The 27,213-nt window shown below is 39.9% G+C and overlaps 1 protein-coding gene across 1 annotated transcript; it reads right to left on the bottom strand.

The window, feature by feature from the left end:
• Window positions 1–15,226: 15,226 nt before the first annotated feature.
• thbs1b (thrombospondin 1b) lies at window positions 15,227–26,694 on the bottom strand. The gene is made up of 23 exons (XM_026318423.2): window positions 26,526–26,694; window positions 26,275–26,359; window positions 25,530–26,089; window positions 25,211–25,286; window positions 24,809–24,892; window positions 24,534–24,643; window positions 24,038–24,163; window positions 23,047–23,143; window positions 22,204–22,377; window positions 21,816–21,992; window positions 21,552–21,725; window positions 21,169–21,296; window positions 20,881–21,033; window positions 20,444–20,662; window positions 20,180–20,287; window positions 19,672–19,831; window positions 19,457–19,575; window positions 18,458–18,692; window positions 18,099–18,326; window positions 17,715–17,986; window positions 17,520–17,617; window positions 17,273–17,412; window positions 15,227–17,140 (listed from the first exon to the last, which is right to left on the bottom strand). Exons 2-23 carry the CDS (start codon window positions 26,336–26,338, stop codon window positions 17,133–17,135), a joined length of 3,510 nt encoding a protein of 1,169 aa, XP_026174208.1. The 5' UTR covers window positions 26,339–26,359; window positions 26,526–26,694; the 3' UTR covers window positions 15,227–17,132.
• Window positions 26,695–27,213: the final 519 nt, after the last annotated feature.

Here is a 27,213-nt window from a genome sequence, read left to right as displayed (position 1 = left end):
TTGATTGTACAAGTTTCTGGAAATGAACTGGAGCATTCTTTTATGTGTTTGGTGTTTTAATGATGCTGGTGGAGAGCGCTGTCTAACATATTGGTTGTAGCTGTGTTTTTTTTGGACTAGCTGAGAGATAGGATTATTTCTGCCTCCAAGAGAGAAGAGACCAAAGGAAATAGCCAAGATAGGCAGTGGAGATCTGCATTGTATTAAATGCCTTGTGCGCCCTGCATTTGAGTATCTGGATTGCAGAGTTGGCTTTGCATTAAAGAAACATGTTGAGGTTAGCATGATCCAGCATATGATATGAAATTGCCCTATGTCTTACATATATAAGTATAAATGGCAAAAACAGTTATTTTCTGAGCTGATCAAAATCTGTTATGTTGCTATTTATTCACATTTATCTGATTGTAGGATGGTCCAAAATGCACCGGTGGTGCCATGAACTTGTGGACCTCAGGGGCAAGACTCTATAGGAAGGTATGCAGTAACAAGAGCGTTTATAACAGATGAAAAGTGGATTCAACAAGGGCAAACAGAACCAGACATGAGTACTTTGAGTTAAGCTACTGAACAGTAGCCTCCACATTAGGCTGGAGTTTGTAGCCGACTAGACTTTTACTGAAAAATGCTTCTCAGAGGAAAAGTAGTAGCTTTAGAGGCAAGGAAGGATCCTGTGTAAATAGGTTTTCTTAATCAAGACAAGTCAGTCAGTTAAAGACGATTAGCCAATATAAAGAGGCAACTACAAGAGTCAGCCAGATGGATAACAAAGACTCAGCAACTTAAAATGAACACAATGCTCTTTCACAATTGTTTTCATTTAGTGCTACACTAGTAAATTTCTCTCTTATTTTGCCTTGTGTTTATTTGTTTTGATGTTTTTAACAAATGTGTGATGTGACTGTGAATTTGTCTTAACCACCACTTGAAATTCAACAGTCTGATCTAATCCTTTTGGGTTAAGCAAACACATTAGATTTTTGACTTTGAAGATAACTGCTTCAAGAGAACACTACTCGTATGCTGCGATGCATAGACTAAACTACTGCACTTTAGTACATAATGTACGGTTCTTGTTCGACTTAATTTAACTAATGATCGCTGCCTCTCTAGACCAATCCGCAGACTGCATTCCATTGTAGTCAAAGCGTCATTCTGGTAAAATGACAGGAATATTACAGTAATAAAATTTAGATTAGAAGCCACTAACCTAGATTTGCAATATGTCTAGACTTTGGTAATCATAGGTTGTTTTTTTATGTAAATTATGTAAATTATGTTCTTCTTTGTGAACCATTAATTTGTTTTTTGGATACATTTAATCAGATTTTTAGCACTGTGCATGAGCCTACGACAAACCACTCACAAAATGACTTTATTCTTGAGTTGATTACTCACACAGTAACACCAGACTTTATGTATTTTATGGGTGAGCCAGCGAATGTATGACAGAAGACCATTGACAATATAATATTTAACAGAAATAAAGTTAAAGTTCAGTCATTGTTATTATTTCTTCTTGTTTATAAGAATTTTAAGTTATACATAGCTTTTTATAGTTGGTATATAAATTACTCTGCAGGATTTTATTGCTCATAAATGCATAGCTCGGTCTTCCCAGACCTCCCTGGACTTATGCACTGTAGTACAGTAAATCCACAACCAGGCCACAACAAAGTGTACCAGGCTCCATCATCATATTGTCTGAATTTTGCGAGAGAGATGTCTGCCTTTGTGGTCAACGTTTTCCTTTCTGTTTTGCCTCTATGATAAGCTGACAGTGTCAACCTGACATAATTAGTTGTCCTGGGTTTGTTTGGGTTGTGAATTGCTGCTGTGGTGTAAATCAGCAAGGAACTGGCGGTCTGTTAGACAGCTAGAAGCCACATTAAAGGACAGGGGCGGCTTCGCTGCCACCGACCACATTCACTGCTCAGCCGCTTCCCATTGTTTTTCCTCCGGGGCTTCGCAAACCACAGCTGCATACTTGGATCTGGCAAATTCAGTTTCAGTTTTGGTCATATTTCTTCACACAATTTGTCCCCTGTTACACCATGTAATGTTGGATTAATGCTTGAAGTGAGTTTGAATATACCAAACTTTGATACAGATTCAAGTTGTTGGTCATACATATATGGTTAGTGTTGTTGGTTATAAAATAGCCATTTAGATAGTATTTGTGCTATAATAAAAAATAACATTTACATCAGTGTTTACGTTTTTATGTACATAATGTTATGAAGTTGGCATTCAGTTTCATGCAAACATCTATGGAGAAAGACTAGAAAATAATTATAGTAATTATAGATGCTTTACTCTTAAAATTATGAGGCAGAACCTGAGGCATAGACAGTGAGCCAGGCAGTCTGAGTAGACCTACTTTTAGCTGAAGGGAAACTCTCGGCACGTGCAAAAACAGTTCACCTTATGGGTCAACAAGCCTGAGAGAGGAAAGTTGTTGGAAACATGCTAAATAGAAACGAAGAAGAGAAGCTGTGGCTCTCAGGATGCCCCTCCTCTCAGTGGAGGTATTTATATGACACTCCCAAGGCTATAATCGTGGTCTCTTAACTATGTCTTTGGGATTGTGGAATGGAAGTGTTTATCTGAACCCTGTGGAGAAGTGACAGGAATATCCAGAGGCAGCATAACATAAAACAGCTCTTTGCTGGCCAGAGTGTAGCTACAGTTAGACTTCCCTATTTTGGGTCAGGAACCTCTGTGCTCATTTTAGAGCCTTTCCAACTGGCTCTGTCTCTAATCAAAGGATCAAATCTGCGTTATTCTGAAAATAGGCAATTACAGTACCAACTACTTAAAAATGGCATCAAAGACCTCAGCTGACTTGTTTTTGCTGACTTGATGATATAGTAGGATTTTCAGCACAACTGCATAGGTTTTCAGGAAAACATGCTGACAGATATTTTTCATATTTAATCATAATACAAAGTACACGGTTGACGTTTATCAACATTAGAGGTTCGATTCTCGTCTTACGTTTTTAATGTACATGATTCTTTTTTGGAAACAAATTTGCAACATTGCAGTTGGTTCCAGTTGACTGGTAACCTCACAATCCTAGACATCTGCACACACTTCCATCTTTCCATCAAATTTGCATCATCAGAAACTGCTTTAGGGTTGATTCTCCTCACTAGTGCCAACACTGCAATTTGAAATATTTATTTCAAAATTAAGAAATAGTGAAATTCAGCAGCTTTAAATTAGCTCCGAGTTTAATTGTTTAACAATCAAAAAGTAAAACAATTTAAACAAATGTACCTGCTTATTCTTGAGCGAGGATTTGTGTTAAAGTAAGAATATCTGAAAGCTATACAATTAGATTTAGGTTTTTGTCATACAGTAGGGTCTCACAAAGTGAACAAAAAGTCAGAATGAATAAAAAAAATGACCGCTCTCATAGACATGAAGTTGTGACTGGCAGTTAAAGCTGTAAGACACTCATGAACTTGAATCTCAAGAATTTCTCCATTATTCAAATGAAGAATGTGTTTTGTTTTAGGGCTTTTAGTTGTCAGCACCGCCTCAAAGTGTACAAAAAGACTGTTAGTAATGTAAATGAGTGCAAAAGACTGTAATGAAATTAGTTATTTTGTTTTCACGTTCACCAGAATGACCACTTTTTAGTCCTTGGCTAGACTACTTTGTGTTGAGATATTCGCTCCCCCTCTTCACCCAAACACAGTCCATAGGGGTCCCCCATGAGAGGGGGTTAGTGCCGCCCTGAGAAGCACTAAGCTCAGTGACACGGCTGTCAAACTAAATCTCTGCGCTTCTTTAAGTCCTGGTTGCCAAGGCCGAACATCAGGAATGTCGCCGGGTGACAATGGCCGATTAGTGGCCTGATTTCTCCATATACTGACATTTGTTAGTTTTTATGTGTTGTATGGGAATTCTTGGCATTGAAGTTGGTTTGGATACCACAATGGGTCCTCTTTCAGACACTACACACAAAAGATGTTTAAACGTGAAAATTTGTCTCAATCTGCGGAACTAGAGAAAGTGGCTGGATAATGGTATAGATCCCTTTCTGCCTTGAAGGCTGTTTACAGCTATGTGACTTTCAGCTACTTTGCTGACACATTAAAAAGAACAGTAACAAGTGTATTTACACAGTAGCAGTGGAGCTACATCAAACAATGAAGACCACATATTCTCGGAACAAGGTGATTATCATGATCAGATGGTTGTCTAGACAGTCCACGAGTTGGTGTATTTCTTTTTTAAAACATTATCTTTTTATTACAATAAACCACACTCTTTTACTGCCAGCAGCTTTGGATTGTGTCCAAAATTTAAAAAAAAACATTCAATTAAATTATATAGAAAGAACAACACTGCCAGCAGCATGATATACCACCAGTTAATGAGCAGCCACCCTGTTTATTAGAAATAGTGACCCATAACAATATGTAACTTGTTGCCTGGATGGGATCAGATTTATTTATTTTTTCTACTAGAAGAAAGAAAATAGCAATAATCAGAATTTCAACAGGAAACATAAATGGCTACTGACCATAATCCTTCCTGTAGGGATTATGCTAAACCTTTTTTTAGAGTTGAATTATTGACATGGTTTCATGTCACTAGGAAATGTATGTCAAGCTATAACAAATGATTGCTTTGTGTACCAGGTTGAAATGTCTGCAAAGTTATGAAAATCTTTGTCCTGAAGGCAGTCCTGATTACTCCATACAAGAAACAAGGGCTTTGTTCATAGGATGAATACTTGTGTTTTTAAAATAACCCTTTGTTTGGTATAGTGAATCAGCTTCCATGCTTCAGTGACCCAATCTGATTTACTTGTGTTACTGCAGTAAGCATGTTGATCCTGTAGTTAACCTTTTCCGGACATCTAATTCTGAAGCTGGATGTTTGGGGACTTCCTGGTAAATCACCTTACCAAACTTTAAGCCTTGCAGTTATTATTTAAAGCAAGATGCATCTCATCACTGGAAAAAACAGAAAAGACTGCAAACCAGGCATTTAGGTTATTTTTTACTTTGGGCACATATTTGTCTGTGCTAAAAAAGTGTTAAGGTATGATACCCACCCTATTATTTGTGTTCTATATGTTCTCAAGCTATTAGGTTTGGCCTCAGTTTTGTGTTTATAAGCCTTTTATGTATTTTTATGTAAAACCAATTGGGCCAATCTTTGTCTTGGGGGCAATGTGGTCTCCTTGATTTCTATTAGCACCCATTTATCCCCTGGAACACCCTGGAGCTGTGGCATGCTTCCGGCATTAATAGCTTAGTGGTTTGTCCAGACTCTTGAGTGGGCCAAGCAGGATCACATCTGGCCACTGCAGCCACAGACTGGTTGCACTGGGCACGTCTGAAAAGCTTGCCTCTTGCTCTCTAACATTAGACTTTATTTACATAGAAGCCATCCAGAATACGATGGTGAAGGGTTTCCTTAGGCGAGTCCAGAGGGTTGGCCCAGCAGCAGCAGTTCCAGTTAGCTGTGAATGGCAGAGGGAAAAACACAGATGCTGTTATTTACACACATGCTGAGGTTTGAACAAGCACACACATACACAAAGATTCTCCCATACAAAACAAGTAGCCTGTTGCTGTGTTCAGGAGGAGGTGTTTGAGTGAAATTTCTCTGTAACAGCTGTCAAATCAGAGGCATAATTATTGTTTAGTGATCCATTAATGATAGAGTGCTTTAGGAAAAGGTAATAAGCAGACATTAAGTTAACATTATGTTGTCAGTTTACAGTCGTACAAGATACTGCACAAGTTTCAAGATGAAGAATGAATATTCACCTGCCATTGGAAATTTCTATTATCTTTCAGTTTGGAAAGGACATTTTCCTATGCAAAATGTCTCTTTTTCAGTAATATGTCTATTATAATTATTTCACAGTGAGTGTATATATAAACACAAAGTAAAATTCAAACACACAAATTGCAAAGTGGTAATTTAGTCTAGCCACTGTCTCTTGCGCTTGTCCAAAGGCTGGGACTACACACTCCTGACCCACAGCTGTTTTGTTTTTAGCTATTACAAACTTTCACAAGCTCAACTCATTTGTGGCTCACTTAAACCACCCATTCCCCTCGACACAGCCCTTTCTGTCCTGGCCTCACACAAACAAACCAGCTACAGGTTTAAATGGATCATTTCCACGCTGATAATCACAAACCAAAATCGCTGTGATAGATTAGATCTAATTCCTTGGCCTTATGAAGGCTGCAGGCACATTTGAGGCAAATTTGCTTGGACACATTTACAGACATGATGGTTACACCATGCTTAACCCTCATCAGGCAATTCGGCTTCAAATGGCTTCATTAGTGGGGATGCTGTCGAGCCAGCTTGTTTAAGCCCACTACGTACTCTTTGGTGACTGCAAAGGCAGTACACGTGCTTTGAGGTGATGGAAAAATGAGGGCAATTCTCTGCCTTTTTGTGGTTGGCATCCCAAAACAAATTCCTAAATTGCCATGTAGATAATTCCATAAATACATGGTTGCTAAGTGGGTAGAACACTTTAAATGTTAAATGATGTAGTTTCTTGTGCTTTAGAGATAAAAATAGAAAATATGTAAGTGTATTGGTGCACTCACTGGAATGAATGCAGAATTAATATGCAAAGAATTGAAAATTGTTGATTATTGTGATCTAATTTTATTCCTATTCCATATTCTTGCTAAACGAGTAATAGTAAAAATAATTTCCATTAATAAATCTCTTGACTTTAATGCATCTGACCTAGCCTATCCTAACCTAATTCAATAGATTTCAAATTTTCCTAAGTCAAAGTCTTCAAATAATTTTTGTCTGACCAACATCCAAAACCCAAAGATATATATTTAGATGTAGAACAGAGAAAATAATAATTTCCTATCACTCCAACCAATATTTTGCAGCATTTTTTCTTGAATAACTTTAAAAAATCCTTATTAATTCTGTTAATATTTTTAAAATCTGCTTAGGAATCTGTAAATTTTAAGACTTTATGACATGGGTCCTATAAAAAGCCACAGCTGTGCGAGAACCTTAGCATTGCAACACAGTCGGAAAACCTGCACATCTACATCCATTTACGGTTAAATGTGAGACTGGAAATGGGGTTTGTGCATGTGCGTCTAGTTCTATGACGATTGAGATTTATAAGATAGGATCAAGCTTTGGCTTTAGAAATCTGACGACCAGAATGCATATTTTTCTTATCCCCTGTGGTGCCTCCAAATTATTTTTCTATCAATGTACTAATGATGGTTGTCATGTTTAATGATTGTATTATGATTTATTTTGGATACCTAATCCAAAATCTTCATTCAACAAACTTAGCTTAAAGTTTATTAAACACGTTTCATGCCCTACAGCTTGCTTACCTGCCTGCCTCATGTAGACATAAACTCTCAGAGCCTCTATGTAATTATAGTACAACAAACACCAAAGAGCACAGTAGATGAAAGACGCAGGCCAGGATTATACCATTACAATCGATCCTTGGTTTGCACTGATGTTACCCTGTCATTTTCAGAGTCTGCCAGCCAGATGCTAGTGAATTAGGTCACAATGTCTGTCGCCTGTGAATGGGAAAGAGGCACTGTTTTGGATTGTGTTGTTCTGGATCAGTATTGCCACAAACGCGGATCACATAACCTAGAAAGTCCCACAAATGGGACTTCATAATGTTGATGGAGGCAATTTGGTAATGTTTTTACAGTGGCTGCCTTTTTCTGTCTTTATCATTTATATTTCTCAGACCCTTAGCTGCATGTTTAGATTTTGCATTGTCATCAATGGAATGCCTTTATCCAGAAAAATGTGATGGTTGAAGTCAAGTGAAGGACAGAAAGTTTATTGACCTAATTTTAGGAGCTTTTTAAAATACTTTTTGTGAAACAGCTCATCATGCCCTACATATATCTCCATGAAATGAGGTGGGGTACACACTAGACCGGTCACTAGTCTACCTCAGGGCTGACACACAGAAACAGAGATTCACATTCACACTCATATTCACACCTACAGGTTAGGCAGTTAGCCAGAGGAAACCCACATGGTCACCAGGAAAACATGCAAGCTTCACACAGGAAGACCCTGGAGAGCTGGTAAGACTCAAACCTGTCCTGCCACAAAGAAATATTTTCTCATTAAATTCTGACTCTAATATTATTATGATATTACAGGAAAAGATTGGTGTTTACCAACTGTATACATTTTTGACAATTTTCAAAGATGAGTGTGATTGTGTGTTGCTTTATCCATATTTTTGACCATTCTATTAGTTTTCAAATTTGCATCCTTGGACAAAGATGGCAAAAGAACTCTGGGGAGAGCACGGCTTCTTAACACAGGTGTTTTTTAATGAAATTTTCCATGGCTTATGTGGCTTTTGGTACCCCTGAAATGGGTTTCTGTCTACTACATTGTTTCTTTTACAAACTATGCAAGGTCCATTGAAGGACGTCTTATAAGACAGAACGACATATTGTCTGTGTACATATGTCTGGATACAATACTGTATAAAGAGCCCACTGTTCTCTTAAGCTGCCACGTTCTGAGCAATAGCCTGTAAGTTCTCCAAGGAATGTTGGTAATTAGCCCAGTAAACACGAGCTTTAGGAAATCTACAGGAAACAGACTTTATCGCTGTGCGAAAGTTTTCTGTCTGCACTATTTTAGCTTTCTAAAAGGTTGGCTTTATTGACATTAAAGCAAGCCACACATCAGCAGGTTAAAGTGTGTAGGGTGGTAAAGTCTGGTCCAGTCTCAGAGGAATTTCAGTAGAAAAATTCAGTAAAAGCCTCAACACTGATGTTCATACATTTAGTGCTAATTCTGTGGTAACCTGACCATAAATGAGAAATTCACACTAAACCCATTAAGTTGTTTATTAATTGAAGGCATAAGCCACTAGATTAAACGTTTTCATTTTAATTTGGATTTCCCTAAATGAAAGTACAGTCTGAATGAAGTACAAGCCACACAATGTTCAGTCGACTTCCATGGCTTTGTATCTCATAACTAAATGATATCTTTTGTCAAACACAGGCAGAGCTCATAATGACATGGAGAGTCTTTTTTTCAATCTCTCACATTGACCTTGACATCTGCTACAAGATAGATAAAGTCAGCTAACCATCCTGAGTGACAGCAGTCCTGTAAACTGCAGGGGAACCACATAGAATACATAGGCTATGGAAGTATGAGAGATGTGTCTCCTACAGAACAGAAGAGTCTGAGGCAGCTCCTCAAGGGGATTCTATGTTTTTCTTGGTGATTAAGCATTTGGCTTTTACCAGTCTAGATGCAATATCTTATTTTTGCTTTGACTGATTTGTAGTGCAAGCTGCTTTGCAACAAAACCCATTGTTTAGCACACATTGTTCTCATGGGATCATTACTGTGTTCTGTAGAACTCTTTTTCTAGGTTTTGAGTACAATACATGTGCCAGTTTCTTTCAAAACGCCTCAGGACCTTTTTGTATTTGTGTGTGTGAAAAGAGGAGAGAAAGGAGGCAGATCTCAACAGCTGCTGTACATCAGCCCTGTTGTATTTGTGGCTGGACTCCCACTCAAAGAAAAAAAAAATCAACAAAAAGTAGTGATAAGCAGTCTGTTTTTGTTACAAAGGGCTGCAGTGTCAGATGAGATGAGATCGGAATTTCTGTGGCTTATACAGTTTGTCCTTCCACTGCACAAACGTGATGGTCGTGACTCAGCAAGCAGGTGAATTCACACCAGCTCTAAATGCTTCAAACCCTCCCTTGCTTCTTCTTGAAGAGCGGACATGTGTTTGTGTGTGTCCATTATCAAGGCAACCCATCTCCCCTTGGCGCTGAGTGCTTCTGAGTGTACAGTACAGCTAGCCAGGAGGGACAGAGAAAGGACTCCTTTCTTCTATCCCTTCTGATTCATGGCAAAAGTGCAGGACTACCTCAAGCTCTGATTTCTGTGGTTCCTTTGTCTCGCGCCACTGATCGAGGACACAAAATGGGTCTGGAAGGGAACCCTACACCATGCCCTCATGTTTCTCATTGCCCCTGTCAAAGCTGCAGTCACATGAATGACAATGACAAGCAAATTTTACACATAGGAAGAAAAACACATTTATTTTTGAATATTTTTAAAATAATGCATGTGACAATTCTTGTCTTGCTAATATCACCATTAGCCTGATATCAGATACAGTACTATCATCTCTCTGTAACCTTTAAATAGGTATTTCCCACTTACACTTGAATCTGTCCCGGGTGGGGTGCCCAGTAAAGCAATGCAGCTGACCCAGTAATGTGAGGAGATTGCTTTCCTCTGAGTAGCTCTGCTCTACTAGCACTGGACTGGAATATTACAGAGGCCAATCACATCGGAGGCTCGTAAATGGAGCTTTCTGGTGAAGGAATGTTGCCAGTAAACACAGATTTGCCATTAGATATGTATAGTACCAATTCTGACCTTCACTATCAATGGGATCCAGTATAGGTGCAAGATTACACACCAGTACTAACAGGTGAAAAAATATTCGACTAGTGTTTGTGCGCATATGTATGTGCATGTGTAGTAATGTGTTTGCAATTTAAATTCTAATTTATAGTTAGTCTTATATCATATAGACTAAGACCCAATTCAATGAACATTATTGTAATCATGATTCCAAACTCTGCTTCTAGATACTATGGTCGCCTAACATGAGGGCATAGCACATCTCAGGTCTGATGCCTGTTGAAAGATTGATGAGGAAAAAGTCAGACTCAAAAGTGGGTTCCAATCTCTCAACTGTCACATGACCTTGTACTTGGGAGGCTTTTGCATCTTGAGTGGAAATCCTGTAGTCCACATTAGGCACTTCTGTAAACCTTGTTATAGCATCAGGAGGATCTTGAGGCTGGAGTTTTGCTTGTCTCTCTATTTCCTCTTGCTTTGTTTTTTCCTGGCTCAGGTTTGTTGGCAGATCTTAAGCTCTGGGAGGCTTTACTGCAGAACAAACCTGAATCAAGCCAAACTCCTATCTCTTCTCAAATGTTTGAAAAGGTAGTATTTGAAGCATGGGTGACAATCAGCTGTGTCAGTCTAGATATGAAATGTCAACAGGATTTTTGTGAAAAAAAAATCCACTTAAGAAACTTTATTGGCAAAAAATTACAGAAGAATTTAGAAGGATTCAGAAGAGGAAGTTTCTTGCTATTTTATAAAGCCCAGAGGCAGAAAAAACTAAAAGGCACCTAAAACTAATTAAAATGTCATAAATAATTGCAATCAAATTGTTCTCCCTAACTTTCATGACCTACTTAATATGTAAGCCACTGAGCTTTCCATTCGTCGAATTGCACCATCATAACATATGTCTATTCTAATTAGTATCAGAACTGGTCCTCACAGCAACACATGAAGAAAACACAGGTGTCTGTGTCTGAACTGTTTACATCTCTGTCTCTCTCTCTCTGCCCCAGCTATCTCTAACATTTCACACATCTGTGTGGAAAGATTTAGGGTCAATAAGACACAGAATACCTGACGTTCTCTAGATAGTGGTTGCTGTGAGTGCTAGAACAAATCATGTCTGCACGTACTCCTGCAGCCAGGTATACATTTGGTACAAATGGTGGAGCTGAAGCTATACTGTATGGGCACATAGTGTCTGCTGTGGCAGAAATCCTTTGTGTTTGAAGCAGAATCTGTAACTACACACAAGGCTGAAGTCGGGATGAATTACAGGCCATTGGATAAACAGAAGCTGTAGAGCAGTAGCAGGGTGTACTCCCTTCAGGAAATTAAAAGCCATCTCCTCTTGCTTTAGTCCCTTTATCCTCTGTCATCTGTTGCCAGTTCATTTGATGAATAGGACACTAATAGTGTCTGGGGCCTTTCTTTCTGCTGTTGTGTGTTGACGACGTTCACTTTTATACTTAGTGTTAAAAGAGCATAGAAAACTGGAAACTATAATAGCTGTTATCTTAGTGCCATGAAGGGAATCTAAACTGTTGATGACTGGAGATGTTAAGTTATTGTAAAAACTGTTATTGGCTTTTTGTGTCTGTTTTTGGACCTAGGGAACTGATGTTGACATGACCAAGATACCTCACTTCTTCCTCTACTCATTAAATCAACAAAACCTTATCTTGATCTAAAGGACAAGATAAGTCATCAAAATAAAGAAAAGAAAACTAGGTTTTGATATGACAATACTCAAATGGATTTTTTTCTGTATATGCAACATCTGAACAATTAACATGGACACATATTTTGTTTTTGACTGTATTTTTTTAATTTATAGTATGTGTTTAAAAATGATGTAACCTGCCAACATATAGCTGAAAACCTGGAAAACTTATTACAAGTTGGGGAAAAAGAGCAAAGTTAGGAAAGAATTTTCAGCCACTTGTTTTAAATCATGAGTTAAAAGTAAAGGAAAGGATCTAGCACAGATACGAGACAAGCTGTTCTAAATTCAGAACCTTTATTTGGTGCAGGATGTTCTTAATAGAAACCTGCTTGACTGCTTTTACACTTAAGTATTTTTAATAATAATCTACACATGGAAAAGAGATTGTCTCTTTCTCGTTAACCTAGATAGTTGTCAAGAAGAACATGTGGTGCTTCCACACGTCAGATTAAAAGCAGCTCTCTGGCATTTCTTTCGAAGCAATAAAATAGGAAACAAGAACAAATTTCATCCATAATGGAATTCTGGTCATTTACCTGGCATTACCACTGTCATCCTCTTTGTGCTGTTTTGGAACTTTAATCTTTTCACTACTCAGAGTATTGGTGATTGCTTTTCAGTACCTAGTTCTTATACCAGCCACTTTGAAATGATCAACAAACTTCTTAAAATTATGAACTGGCTTTTCGTAACTTGTAGTTTTATTTTCTAAGAGTCATGCCAGCATAAGAACAAGAATTTATGACAGTCATATATTAATGTTTGGAGTCAAAGGTGATTAAAATCATCTTTTTCTATCAAAATATTCACTGCCTGTTTGAGTTTGCCAGGTGCAGCCAGCTCAGGGGTCAGAGGTCATAGCACATCCTAGGCAGGCATCCCATCATGACTACCAATAATCACACAAACCATATTATTCTCTATAGGGAATTACAAAAAAGTAGCTAAAGTGTTTATGGGATTATATGGCAGTTATGTCAGCAGGTCTGATATAATCAAAAGATCTGTTTCTTTGGAGCTGTTTTTAAGAACAGTACAATGCAGGTGTCAGCAAGATTTTATTTTGATCACACCCACCGAATAGTATAAAGGAGAGAAGTGCTTTGACTGAACTTCAATCTTTTTTAAGAAAATGTTATTCTTATTTGTGTTAAAATAAATGTATGAACAGGTGTGTCGTACAGCCCCTGTGTACAAAGGTAGATGGTGGGTAAATGCCACAGTATTCAGTGGAGGGTCTTCCACTGCTTATAAACTTTAACACTTAAGAACTCTATACACATCAGCATGAAGGATGGAGGCCAGATCAAATGGAGAGTTTCAGGTCTGAAGTTTGAGGTTTGAGGTCAATTCAGGCGTTGGGTTCTGCAAATACCGTGCAGTCTCTCCACTTCCCTGGGTGGATTACAGGAGCTAAAAAAAGCTGTTGTACCTCCAGGGTGAATGGCCTTTGTTCCATTCATCAACACTCTACATTAGTCACCACACTTCAAGGCTGATGTATATATCTGTTTACTGTAAAAGGTGCTTTTTGCAGAGCCATTAAAGTTGCTCGAGCTAATTGTGTGGGTCCTTTTTAGCTTTGGTCTGTCATTATTTGAGCAGGCTGTGTAGCACGTCATCACAGTTGCCAGTTTCAGGTGCTGGTTTTGGTGGGAAACTCTAAAGCTGGGCAGCAAGATGTGATGCCCATAAATAATCACCATTAAGGTGTCTTAAAGTAATGCTTCTTACCCATGATTTACCAGAGGAATCAAACATTGGCTTCTTTTTACCATATGTGATTGTAAACTGAGCATTCTTGGGTTATAGAGTATTGGTTGAAAAACAAATGTTTGATTATGTCACATTTGGATATGACTGAAAATGAGAACGCAATCACCTAATTATGACAAAAATAATAAGAAAAACAGTATCACCGGTTGCCGCCCTACAATATCTCAGTTAACTGAAATGTATTTAAAACTCTAACTCTAAATTAAAGATCTTGTGACTTTATTTTATTTAGAGAAGTAAAGATATTTTATGACAACCTTAGTTTCCTACTAATCTTTCTACATCTGTTTATTGTAATTTTCAAAATATAAAGAACATATAAGATCATTTATGGAAAATCATGTATGAACAAGACATGGCGTTCAAGTTTTTTTTTAAAACTGGGTATTCTCAATGTGGCAATGCTCACATCTTGACACGCAGCCTAAAAATTTTCTGAGTAAACATGTGGCCATTTATAGACAGCTGGCAGAGTTGTGTCAGAGCTACATCTGGTATTAAGATCTCTAGCCTATTAATCCATAATACCCTTGCTGGACTGTCATTGTTAATAAGAATGAATTTATAATTGATTTCTTGGCCTCATTGTGCAGTAGTTTCATAGTGTAGCATATAAATGTCTTTTAGTTTCTCTTTATTTGATTGTTGCAAAATAAGTGAGTCATCTCATAGCCTGTTCATAAAAAGCTCTTACTGAACCACCACACATTAGGCATTTCCTCAGTAAAACTGGACCGGACTCCTGCAAAATTATATTTTTCTTCTCTTTTTTAGAAGAAACTAAGATCACAAAGGTAGCCACCATGGCAGTTACAGAAAATCAAAAATCTGTCCACTGATACAAACTTATAGGTCACTGTTGTTTTCTTGCTGTGTTCCTGTTATTTTACTCAGCAGCGAATTATTTCAGCTCTTCAAAGCCATTCAGCCAATGTCAAGGTCTATGCTGGCCTAGTATTTGCTCTCCATGTTGTTTAACCTTTTGCACAGGTCAGTGCAGATCAGAGAGGTCATTCAGGATGAGGATCAGACGTTTGCGTCACATTCCTCATGTGGCCTTTGTCACAGAGAGCCTGCAGAGAGAAAGGTCTGAAAGTACAACTCTGTTATGCCTTGGGGTTACTGGGCAGTTATTTTTTGATATTCAAATGTTGTGCTACATTACACCTAATCGTAGTCAGTTGTCTTTAAAATGCCTTTAGTTTTGTTTGAGTGATCAACTAGTTTGTGTTTAATGGACTTAAACATGGATTAAAATGGGTAAAATAGCCTCAATCCAACAAACAAAAGCAGAGAAGCTTGAGAATTATAACAACTATTTATTGTCTTGAAGTATGTAACAAAATAACTGCTATGAATAAAAACAGCATTTTTGCTTTGTACAACTAAGAAAATGTTTAGACAAGCAACACTAATTGTACAAAAATAATGGTAACATTGATACACAATAACAGAAAACAGGTAAAAATGATAAAGAATAGAACATCCTCACGTCAGTGTGCAAACCGTTTATACAGATGGACCATGTGCCCTTTTGTAGGGTAACAAATCCTGATAAATTATTTAAATAGCATTTATCTACACACGCACACACACAAATCAACCTCTCACAAACAGCTAAGACAAAACAGAACAATAATTTACCTGCTAAGAACAGCATTGGACATATACAATAAAGCAAATTCATTTATAAAAAAGAAATCCCCCATTTTACTTTAATTTTAACTGGGACAAATCATTGGATTGGTTGTGTTTTAATATATGAAACGTCATAGTATTTACAGCTCAGGCTACAGTAGCACTAAGATATCAATCATGTGAAAGAAATATGAAAAAGTACTTGTCTTTTTTTTTTTTTTTTTTTAAATCTAATTACAAAACAACCATGAGGTAATATTTGTGCTTTCCTTTGTTTTTCATCTCTCTCTGAAGAAAAGACACACAAGTCACACATGCTTGATGCTAAAAAGCCCTATCTGAAGAATACCTAATATAATTTGCACATTGGAAGATAATAGGCATTGACAAGAGCATGCATCCTGCATCTGACATTTGACAGTACAGTACCTGTACTTCAGTCAGTTCTCATGATATTTTATGGAATTTTTTTTTTTTTGTACTTTTTCAAAGTATTCAGGGTTCATTTGCTGCCTACATTGTAGGCAAGAGTCAATAAGTTACAGTACATTTATTTACATCATTTCAAATTGAATATCTTTTCACTGACCAGTTTTGATCTACAATGGCGAATACTTTGGAAGGATTAATGACTGAAATCACTGCCTCCAGCTATGTTCTGTGATCTATAATTCTTTTTTTTTTCCATACTGGCTTGATATGGGTAGGTCATGACATCCATCTAACCCTGAGAGTTGATTAGCTAACAGATTATATTTTTGAGTTCAAAAGATTTGCTAACCTAAGTAGAATTTTTTTTATTTCTCTCTGCAGCCCTTCTTTGCAGAGTGCTTCTTTAAGCACTTTTTTTGCTCTGTTAATGACCAATCTTCCACAAAAAGTACATACATGAACACAAACAATTACAACATCATGTTCCCCTTGTTTCTAGCTCACTCAACACCCGAAAGTCGCAAGTTCTCATTAACAAAGAATCCTAAAATGTCATTGCTGTCTTCATCCTTTGAGTCCTCAAAGGTTGTATAATTCATTGTCTACATACTAGCAGGTCTGGTAAAGCAAAGGGTTAATTTTATAAATTTTTCTCTGGGATGTCCATCCAAAAAGGAAGGTTAGAAAGGCTGGAGAGGTGAGATAGAAATAGAGAGATGCAAAGGATTGGAAGTGCATAGTTGTCTTTGGGAAGTCATTCCCGCACAGAGATGATAGAGGTCTTTCAGAGAGCGAGAACGCAGGCGAAGCTGGGATAAAAAGACGTTGGTGTCCTATTTGAAAAAACTAGAGGGCTTGTTTTCTTTTTTCCCCAGCTTGCCATGCTTGTGTGGATTCTAAGGGTGGAGGAGAAGGGGCTCTCTGATCCTCAACTGGCAGCCAGCCGGCTGGGGCTTGCCCGAACCAGCTTCAAGTTACCCTGAGGCTGACCACATGCCCGCCACCCTGTCAGAGTGTGCATGCTGCAGAAGAAAGAGTCGCGGAGATAAATCGGTCCCTGGACTTTGCTTCAGAATACATAAATTCATAATTTTTACAAAAAGGTGCATTCCACAGAACTTTCTGTGCCGTGCATTTATACATCTGAAAAAAGAAAGAAACATAATGTAAGAAGTTGGATATAGCCACCTCAAAGTTGATTTTAATAGAAAATCAAATACTTTCTGGGAAGCTGTTTTGACAGTCGCATTTGAACTGATTTTACATAAACCTTACCTCTGCATTCGTACTTGAGGTCTGAGAAGTATACCATTTCTTGAGAGAAGACAAAAAGCCCTAGCCTGCCGCCAGCATATGTCTTGTCATAGATGCTACCAGAATCAGCCATGATCTTCTTGCCCTCATACATCACAACTCTGTGGCAATGAAGAAAAAATAAAAATTTGAGTTTTGAAGTCAGACCCGTGTAAAAGGTGAATTTCTTTGTGCAATATTTACTATTGTATATTTATAATGTGCCAACCTGATAAGTCCTGTTCTTGGTCTATGGATCAGATGCCATCTATAGGCAGTGAAGTCTTTCCATCCAACATTCTTAGGGTCATGCCAGAGAGTACGGACCTAAAGCATGGAGAAATAAAACAGCCATATATTTCACTATTTATACTATTTCGTACTGTGGGGGATAAAATCTTCAAATGTCTGCCAAATGTCTTACTTGTCCTGGAGTATCCCCAGTGTGCCAGAGGGCATTTCTGAGGTGCTCCCCTGGGCCCGTGGTGGAATTAACTACTTTAATGGACAGACCAGAATACCCCTGGGCCTTGGTGGGTTTATTTGACCAGTAGGTCTGTGTAATCTGCTTCCACATCACAACATAGAACCTGGAACTGGACTGGTAGCCAAACACAAAGCCGGCATAATCATCATCCCTCTCTGTGTTTATGAAGAAAGTCCCACTAAAGTCCACTGCATTGAACTCGTGGTACCCTGATGAAAAAAAAAATGGTAGAGGACTGTGCTCAAAAGGCTGTATTTATAATTCTGTAAACAAACCACAGGAAAATTAGACTGTGTTGACAATCACACATCTTTTTCTCACCAACAGCAATGCCAGGGTCACAGTTTACAGTCTGAACCAGCTCTTTGCCCTGATGGCGGACAACCCAGTTAGGATCAATCTGGGAGGTGCCTTTAGGGTCCAAAGGAACCATCTGGAACTTGCGGAAGTCTGTCTCACTAATGTCAAAGTTCTCAGGACATACGTCATAGATATCAGGGACATTGTCTTGGTCAAAGTCATCTTTGCATGCATCTCCACGGCCGTCACCTGAGAAGTACATGTTACATATTATTAATAATAACACCCAAGGGGTTTCAAAGACCTCAGTGTATTGCTGCCTCAGAACGGTTTAAGACAACCCTATCCTTTAAAATTCAAACAAGCTCAATTTTGCTTACCATCAGAGTCCAGTTGGTCAGGGTTGAAGGCCAGTCTGCAGTTGTCCTTTTCATCTGGGATGCCATCATTGTCATCATCATGGTCGCAGGCGTCTCCTTTGCCGTCCTTGTCGTGATCAGCTTGGTTAGCATTGGGAATATATGGGCAGTTGTCCAGGTTGTTCTGGTGTCCATCTTCATCAATGTCCTGGTTGCTGTCACACTTGTCTCCCACACGGTCATCATCTGAATCCACCTACAGTGGGTACAATGTTTGCCAACAAAGGCAAAGGGAAAGTTACACTCGGGCTACGTGGCAGGACTACAGACACCTTATGGTAATAGGAAATACTCGGGACAATGGGGATGAATGTAATGATATGGAGTGAGGGAGGAGGGATGATATTAGAGGATTTGGCCAACTGCAGAATCAAAGATTCTTCTTCATAAAGAGGGTATTTTTGTGCAGTTTTTTGGCTTGACAGCAAATAATACTGCTGTGTCCATGTCTGGACTTGTTCCTTTTAGCTTTTGATTAAATCCCCATCAACATTGATTTAAAGCACCTCCTTCCCCCATCTTTCGTCTGAGTCCTGTTGTTCAACACATTCCTATTTCTCAGCGTAGCATGGCACAGGTGGACTAAGCAGACCTGTGGTGTGCCGACAGGGCGTGCACATAGCTCAGGGCCAACCCATTCCTCAGTAATATCCTGCCAAGGGCCTCTTCCCTCACATTAGCCAGTAAACATCAATGCACCATTGAAACGACCTCAAGCCCCCCCACCATGACTTATTGAACTGACATGCCCTTGAGCTACACACAGGATTTACTCCACCTTTACATGGCGTGATAAAGCCTAGACAGTTACACAGTGCTAATCACTGAGGCTGTCTCTCAACTGAAAGAGAGATATATGCTGAGCTGTACAGAAAGGCAGGGAAATGAATGTGGATTTTTGTTTATGGACGGGTTGGGAGGAAGTAGGGAATGGTAGCGTGTATATGTATATCCACGCACCTGATCGGGATTATGTTCCAGAGGGCAGTTGTCACACATGTCTCCCACTCCATCCAGATCTGTGTCTCTCTGATCCACATTGTACACATAGGGACAGTTGTCCTTTTCATTCAGTATGCCTGGGGAAGGAACACATGGCACGTAAAGTCAGTTCAGGGTTTCAGAGTACATTTCTTATAAAGCATAGTAAACTAAAGAATAGTTTCCAGCTTTACCATCTCCATCAATGTCTACAGCGCAAGCATCACCCTCTCCATTGTTGTCTGTGTCTGTCTGATCTGGGTTACTGTTGTAGGGGCAGTTGTCACAGCGGTCACCAACATCATCATGGTCATAATCATACTGCCTGGGGTTGTAGACGAAAGGGCAGTTGTCCTGTTTCAAAAAGAGAAAGGTGGAGAAGTGCTTTTAGATGGGTTATAATGGACACTGCCATTTTAGTATGGGTGGATCAATTTATAGGTGAGAAGTGATGCAGAATGAAAAAGGGCTTTTCTTAGGCCTGATCCCAGATCTAATGATGGATTATCAAACACGCAATGCAGCTCTTTCAGAGCTGTACCTCAGCATTGGTATTTGAGATTTTGAATCTGGCTGGGGAGAAACATTTGCTTTCCTGCCTTCTCTCCCCTTACTGAAATGAAAGTAAAAATCCCATTTACAGAACACACACAATCACACACCTTTTATCTAATGTGTTGAGATCTGGAGAGTGGCACTTACCCTATCATCAGGAATGTCATCATTGTCATCATCACTGTCACAAGCATCTCCAATGCCATCCTTATCATAATCTTCCTGCCCAGAGTTAGGGAGGTTGGGGCAGTTGTCCTGAATAGTGGGCAACATGGTCAGAGATCATAACAAACATACAAGTAATTTGACTTTAACTCTGCAAAAACAGTAATTTCTTAAGTGACTTTGTTTCATACAACTTCTTTTTACAACTATAGAGCCTGGCTGCTTAACTACCTTACCACAACCTACCTTTTTGCAGTGGTAGGTTGCGTTCTCCACACAAACCAAGTCAGAATTAGGCCATCCATCCAGATCTGTGTCCTCTCCACATATATGACCATTGCCAGCATAACCAGGCCTGCACTCGCAGCGGTACATGGGATCAGCAAAGTGTCCAAGGTAGTTGCAGCGGGCATTTTTGTTGCATTCATGACTTCCATCAAGGCAGGGATTACGGGGTGTGCATACCTGTAAAATAGTAAAGAAGAGATGAATAAGTCTGACCGCATTCATGGCATGATGTTCCTCATGACACTGACCTTTGTCAAAATATATTATTATGGTCCTAACCTAGAGTTACCAGTATTGATTTATCATACATCTCATCCACTTGTATCTTTTTATGTCAGAGCATTTGTTTTTTGCTATTCTCTGATTGTTTGAAACAAATTCAAGACTATACTTGCCTGTTTATTAGCAGCAGCCTGCTCCACTCCTCTGCCAAATGGCTGGGATCCTGAGTAGCGAGGAGGGCAGGGCAGACAATTGTAGCCAGGATCTGTATTCTCACAGCGGTGCACACCATTAAACTCAAAGCAAGCTTCAGGAACTTCCTTGCACTGTTTTTTTTTTTTTTTTGGACAAAATGAAAAAATAGTGTGTGTCATCATTAAGGGTTGTGAGATGTTACACAAGCATAAAACAAACAAACAAAAACATGTTCTAACATAATATAAGGGCTAAGGAATTTTTACCTCATCAACATCTTTACACTTTATACCATTGCCTGTGTAGCCTGCAGGGCATTTCCCACATTTCCATGAACCATCAGGGAAACTGGTGCACTTGGCTCCAGCAAAGCAGGGATTGGATAGACACCCATCTGAAAACAATAAGAATTGACTAATTATTATGACAACATTGTTGAACTATCCTTTAGAGACTTTTAAAGCCAGCATTTCATTTATGATATTGTGAAAGACGATCTTAGTACATAGACCTATAAGTAGGTAACTCAAATTTAAGGAAGAAAAGGATGTAAAAAGAAAAAAAAGTATAACAATCTAATAAATTCAAGCCAGAAAAACTGCAGGTCACAGACACATGTCAAACATCTACAGGTAATTAAATGCCTCACCAATGGGACAGGCTTTCTTGTTGCACATCTGAGTGTCTTTGGCATCGCCAAGACAATCTTTGCCACCGTATTGTGGTGCAGGGTCATTGCACAGGCGCTTACGAGTCTGGGCACCACCTCCACAGGTGAGGCTGCAGGTATCCCATGGTGACCAGGGACCCCAATTGCCATTGACTAAGGGAGACAAGAAGAAAACAGCTTGTGTGTGCATATCCTTGCTACATACAATACACAAATGCAGACATATTAGGTGGTAGATCTTACTTGGGCACGGAGACTTTTGGCATGTCTCAGTTTGCCGGCCCTCTCCCTTGCAGGCCTTGCCTCCGAACTGTGGGGTGGGGGAGTTGCATAGGCGGATGCGGGTGATGACACCAGAACCACAGGTGACAGAGCAGGAAGACCAGGGTGACCAGTGACTCCAGTTTCCATCCTGCTTGACTGGAGTTCACAAAGAACGGTCAAAGTTCAGTTACCAGAAAGCAAGCATTAGTCGACTGTGGCATTCTGTGAAACATTGTCCTACAGGCCATGAATCCAAAACTTCAAGTAAACACAGATTAACTACATGTCAATCAGGCTGTCTTCCTAACAGAATTCATTTATTAATTTGTGTTTGGCTGATGGCTGAGAATATGTTGTGTTAACTCACAGCGCTTGTCACACTCCTGGAGGTAACAATCACGGGTCTGCACAGAAGTACCCTCGCAATTGTTATTGATACGGTCGCAAGAGCGCCCACGCTGCTGGATGCCCCGCCCACATGACACAGAACAATAGGTCCATTCAGACCATGGCGACCAGCCGTCCTCTGCATAGTCACTCGCTGAGCAGGAGGGAGAGGGAGAGAATATGAGAACGCGGGGAAGAGGGAGACAATAAAAGAGCTATTCCAGAGAGGCAGCACCCCCTCACAAACACCTCTAAACTTAAATGAGGAGGGAAAGCTCCTGAAGCAGAGAACAGTGCATTTAGCTGGGACTTGAGAGAGGGAAGGCAGACACTAAAACACTGAGGCAGGCCAGCGTAGGTATGAAGAACATGTCACTACTACTCATATTGAAGATGAGCTTCACTAAACAGCCAACCAACTTTCCATTCTGCTTCCAGTCATTTCAACTTGAAGATTCAAAGATGTTTTGAAACACAAAAGGCCAGTGTTCCAAACACATAAGGACCCTTTCATTTACTTGGATGTTATTACAGTTAAGTCATTTCTAAAATTAACATTTTTCTCTTCAATAGAAAGCCTTACATCTAGAGAAATATTTGTGGCTTTTGGTTTTATGTGGCAAATAAGGCAGAAACTGCTCGCTCAGTGAATGGGGCAGTGTTTGTATGCTCTGTCTGTGAGTTGAAACCTAAACATTCTGGGATAAGGCAACCATTTATGCAAATGCTTTTAGTTCAGGCTTCATAAGTACAATTACAGTGCACTTCCCTTTATAAAGATTTTAACAATACGAGTTGTTTTATAGAGAACAAAAGTGCTTACGTGTTCCACAGCGTGGGCAGCACTCTCCATCAGGAACAGTGGCATTAGCACAAGGGATCAGGGGACAGGAGATTTTGCGGCACACAGTAGCAGAGTTCTGCACAGGTACAGAGATCAAATTTATTGTTAAACATCAGCTGGACATAACCCAAATGTTGCTGCAGTTTTCTTCCACATTATGTCCAGGTGCTGGGGTAAATCCCTATTTTGGAACTGCAACAGTACAGATCTGTGTCACTAATGTGGAGGTAATAGTTTTACAAAGTAGTTTAACTAAACTAGTTGAATTACTTGTTGCGTGCATTGAGTGTTGCAGGGAAATTTCTTATCCAAGTTTTAGACCCCCACAGACAACCATCTGCCCACCGTGTTTGGGGAGGGGGAATGAGGCCGGTACCCTAATAATGGAAATTTGTTTCACTGTGGTGCACTGAACCCCATAAATGTAAAGCCAGCCTGCCAGCACAGCCAATGGGGTTTCATTGTGAATGAATCAGGGACAGCAACTGCCTTTAAATATGCATTCTAATGTTCTGTCTCCTAGAGCTGATCGTGATGGTAAGAAACGGTGGATATAGTGACAATTAGTTGAAGAAGAAATCAGGAAATAAAGGCAAATACAGAGATCTTCAGCTCCATCTATTTTACACCTAAACTTGTCTCCTTTCCACTTGTTAGAGCCAAGGTCTTGTTCTTCATTATGGGTAATGCATCACTTAAAGTCTGGACATGTCCCTCTAGGCCATACTTGAGTTAAACTGCTGACAACAGACCTCTCATTACAACAATACTGCTGGCCTTCTGCCTGGCCTTCATACCACTAATTACTGACCAGATCAGTCAAGGGGTGGTAAGTGTGGACGGTCTTCATGTGTGTGTGTGTACATGTACAGACAGGTCAGCGCATTAGAGTGTATCCCGTCAGACGTGTGTTTAAGTACTTCAGACACAACATCCACAAGCTGTTATGAGCACACTCCACAGACCTCACCTGACAAGTGCACTCAGTGCAGTCATCGACGGTCCACTCATCTCTGTTCTTGTGAATGATGCCGTTGTGAATGCAGACCCCACTGTGAATGCCAATGCGGGTTTTGATCAGATTGTTCTCATCCGTCTTTTGGGGGGAGGTGCAAAAGAAACAGACATAACAGATATTTTATCATCTGTCTTCACCTGAGTGGTTTGATTTGTTAAAGATGTTATCTAAAGATCATTGAATGTATAGTGCTGTTCATTGCAAAATGAATGCCTCAAATTGCCTCCTTTTCAAGCACATTAAAGGTTTTGCTAACACCATTTGATTAATAATAAATGGTGCCGTGACAGTGCAAACCCTAACAAATATGTTACAGGTACTACATCACCTTAGCTGCATGTGCACTTTGTATCTAATGTTATTTTACTGGACTGAACTGTCCACAGATGGTGAAACCAGAGACCACATAAATATTGAAAACACACAGACGGTCTCTTGCACTCCTTACCAGCTTGCGGAGTTCATGGGACAGCTCCTTGACCACAACACCAAGGCCCTTTAGCTCCTTAAACATGCTGAGCAGGTCCTCACAGGAGAAGCCACAGACCATCTGCAGGTCTTCACCGGGGCAGAGACACAAGGGAAAAGGTCATTCATTTTTAGCACAAGGAAATCAATCTTCATTTTTTTTCTATTGTATTGACTATTTTCTATTAGTCAGCTTCAGATGTCAGCCAAGGTGTAGAAAGTGTACATGTTAGAGTCACATACAGCAGTAGTTACCTTTAGTCTTATGTCCAGTGTACTCAGTTCTAATAGCTGAAGAGCCATTGAGGTTTTCCAGCATCATCGTGTCAGTTGTCATGGCTGAAACAGAAATAGTATCGTCTTTATTGCTGATTTATTAAAAGAGAAGTGCATTTGTACTAAATGTTACACATCCCGCATTGCTATAAATCATTATGAAGAGTAATTAATTAATATTACACCCTAGAGAACTTCAATACCACAGTATGCTGTAGTATTTGTAAACTGGCATTCCTCTGTGATAAGTAGTAAACAGCTTCCCAGGGAGTGTTGTATGTAGAAATCAGTATACACATTTCTTTGATGAGGGCTCGCTACGACTTGGCAGCGCACGAAACAGATGAGTGATGAGTAAACATCTTGGTCGTGGTTACTCACAGCTTTGGCATCCTTTGTTTCTCAGGATGGCATCCAGGGTTGTGCCAAACACAAACCGCACGTTCTGCAGGACCCCCTGCAAATATTGATGTTCATGTTTAGGCCGCAGCCAGGTGACACAGCAAATAAACATCCTTGCGTCATCTCAAGCCGAAAGCATTAGATCAAACACAATATTAACTCTTACTACCTGTGCGTTTTTATGCATTATGCGTATTTGCGTTAAAAAAAAAAGTCTCTGCTCACAACAAATTGATGAAACTGAAAATCAGTAAAATTTCAATATATCACTAAATTTCAAGTGAACAATTGCTCTCACCATGAATCTGTCCTTCACGGCCCCCTTTCCAATCCTGAGGTCCGCGCTGGCTGGGGTCTCCTGCGTCAGGATGCTCTGGATGGGCGCATCCAGCTCAGCTGTGTTCACCTCCTCGCATCCCGCGTACAGCTGCGCCCGATCCTCCTGCACGAACAACGTGATATTCTTCCAGTGGCCCGTAGCCAGGTCAGCATCTTCGATAGAGACCACCTGCTGCTTGTTCTCTGTGGAGAAAACTATATCCAAGGTGTTGGCCTTGCCGTTGGAGATGATCTCAAACACGGGTCCGGAACCATCCTGCTTCTCGACGGTGAGGAGGCTTCCCCGGGTCCGCTTGAACTGCTTGAAGTTGAGCAGCAGGAGGAATCCCCTCTCGGCATGGATAGAATCAATCAGGTCCCTAAAAGCGCTCTCGGGGACCGGGGGGATAAGGTCCGGGTTGAGGATCTTGTAGGCGGGGCTGTACGGGTCGTCTCCTTTCACCAAAGTGACCCCGTGGTTCTTCTTGGGGACTTGAACGAGCTCAAACAAGTCATACACACTACTGTCGTCTGGGCTCTCTGCGGGTGAATAATAATAAGCAGTCAGCCTTTGTCTGGCTCATTTCTCGTCTGAGAACTTTTTAAAATCACAATGGCCCAATTTTCATAAGAAACAGCTATTCATGTCTTATCTGAATAGAGATTTTACATTCTGAGCCGTTTAACAAGTTCAAGTTGAAATACTTGAGTCCAGCCAAACTCACCTGCGACTCTGGCACTGTGGCAGGTCCACAGCATCAACAGCAGAAATATCCCCGTCAGCTTCATGGTGAAACTGCAACCTGCTACCTGGGAACAACAAAACCCCGACAGTCTAACATCTGTAACACTGGTGTCATTGTCAATCACAGTCAGTGTGCGACAGGTTGTAAACAAGTTATCAAGCTCACATCGTAGTAATTTATGTCTTTGCAGCGCAGAAATACTCAGATTCCTCAGAATATTTGTTACTCACCTGCTTGGCAAAAAACACCAAAAAACAGCAGATCTAAAGTAATAAATCCCACAAAAATGTAGAAACCCAGCAATAATCCTCAAAAATGACTTTATTGCCAATTATTTAAAAAACAAAACGTTTCTCTGCAAGATGAAGGGAAATAATAAAAACGCTTTTTTTCCCTTGATTGATAACTTGTCCTTGCTGGTATCGACCGCTAAAACTCCTTTTTAAGCCGAGGGGGGACAAAGTGCTATTTAAACAGTTTGGTGCCATTCCTAAGACGTGGCCTCGTCCAATCACGGTGAGGGGAGAAAAAGGGACGAGCTTCTCCGCCTAAAGAGAGAGAGAGAGTGAGAGAGAGAGTGAGAGAGGCAGAGAGAGAGTGAGAGAGAGAGTAGCGCTTTCCAGTGAGCGACAAGGGAGCAGCTTCTGTGTGCTGCAACCTTTTATGACTTTTTATGGGCCTCAGAGCGTCCATCCATCGGACCTCATGCACCTTTCCATCTCAGGAATTCTCATAAGGCACACTCTAAATTACCGTAATATTCCCATTGTCTCTGTTATGCAAAATTACGCAAAATCTCATGTTACTACAACGTCTGATTAAATCAGCAGAGACATTATTGCAGCATATTATTTTGAACTGTGGCTCCTGTCGTATCAATAGTTGCACTCCTTCATTTATATTCATTACTACAAATAT

Source organism: Mastacembelus armatus, chromosome 24, assembly GCF_900324485.2.
Source record: "Mastacembelus armatus chromosome 24, fMasArm1.2, whole genome shotgun sequence".
NCBI classification, from domain to species: Eukaryota; Metazoa; Chordata; class Actinopteri; order Synbranchiformes; family Mastacembelidae; genus Mastacembelus; species Mastacembelus armatus.
The sequence above is the reverse complement of the archived record's forward strand: the minus strand, read 5'-3'. Positions and strand labels throughout refer to the sequence as shown.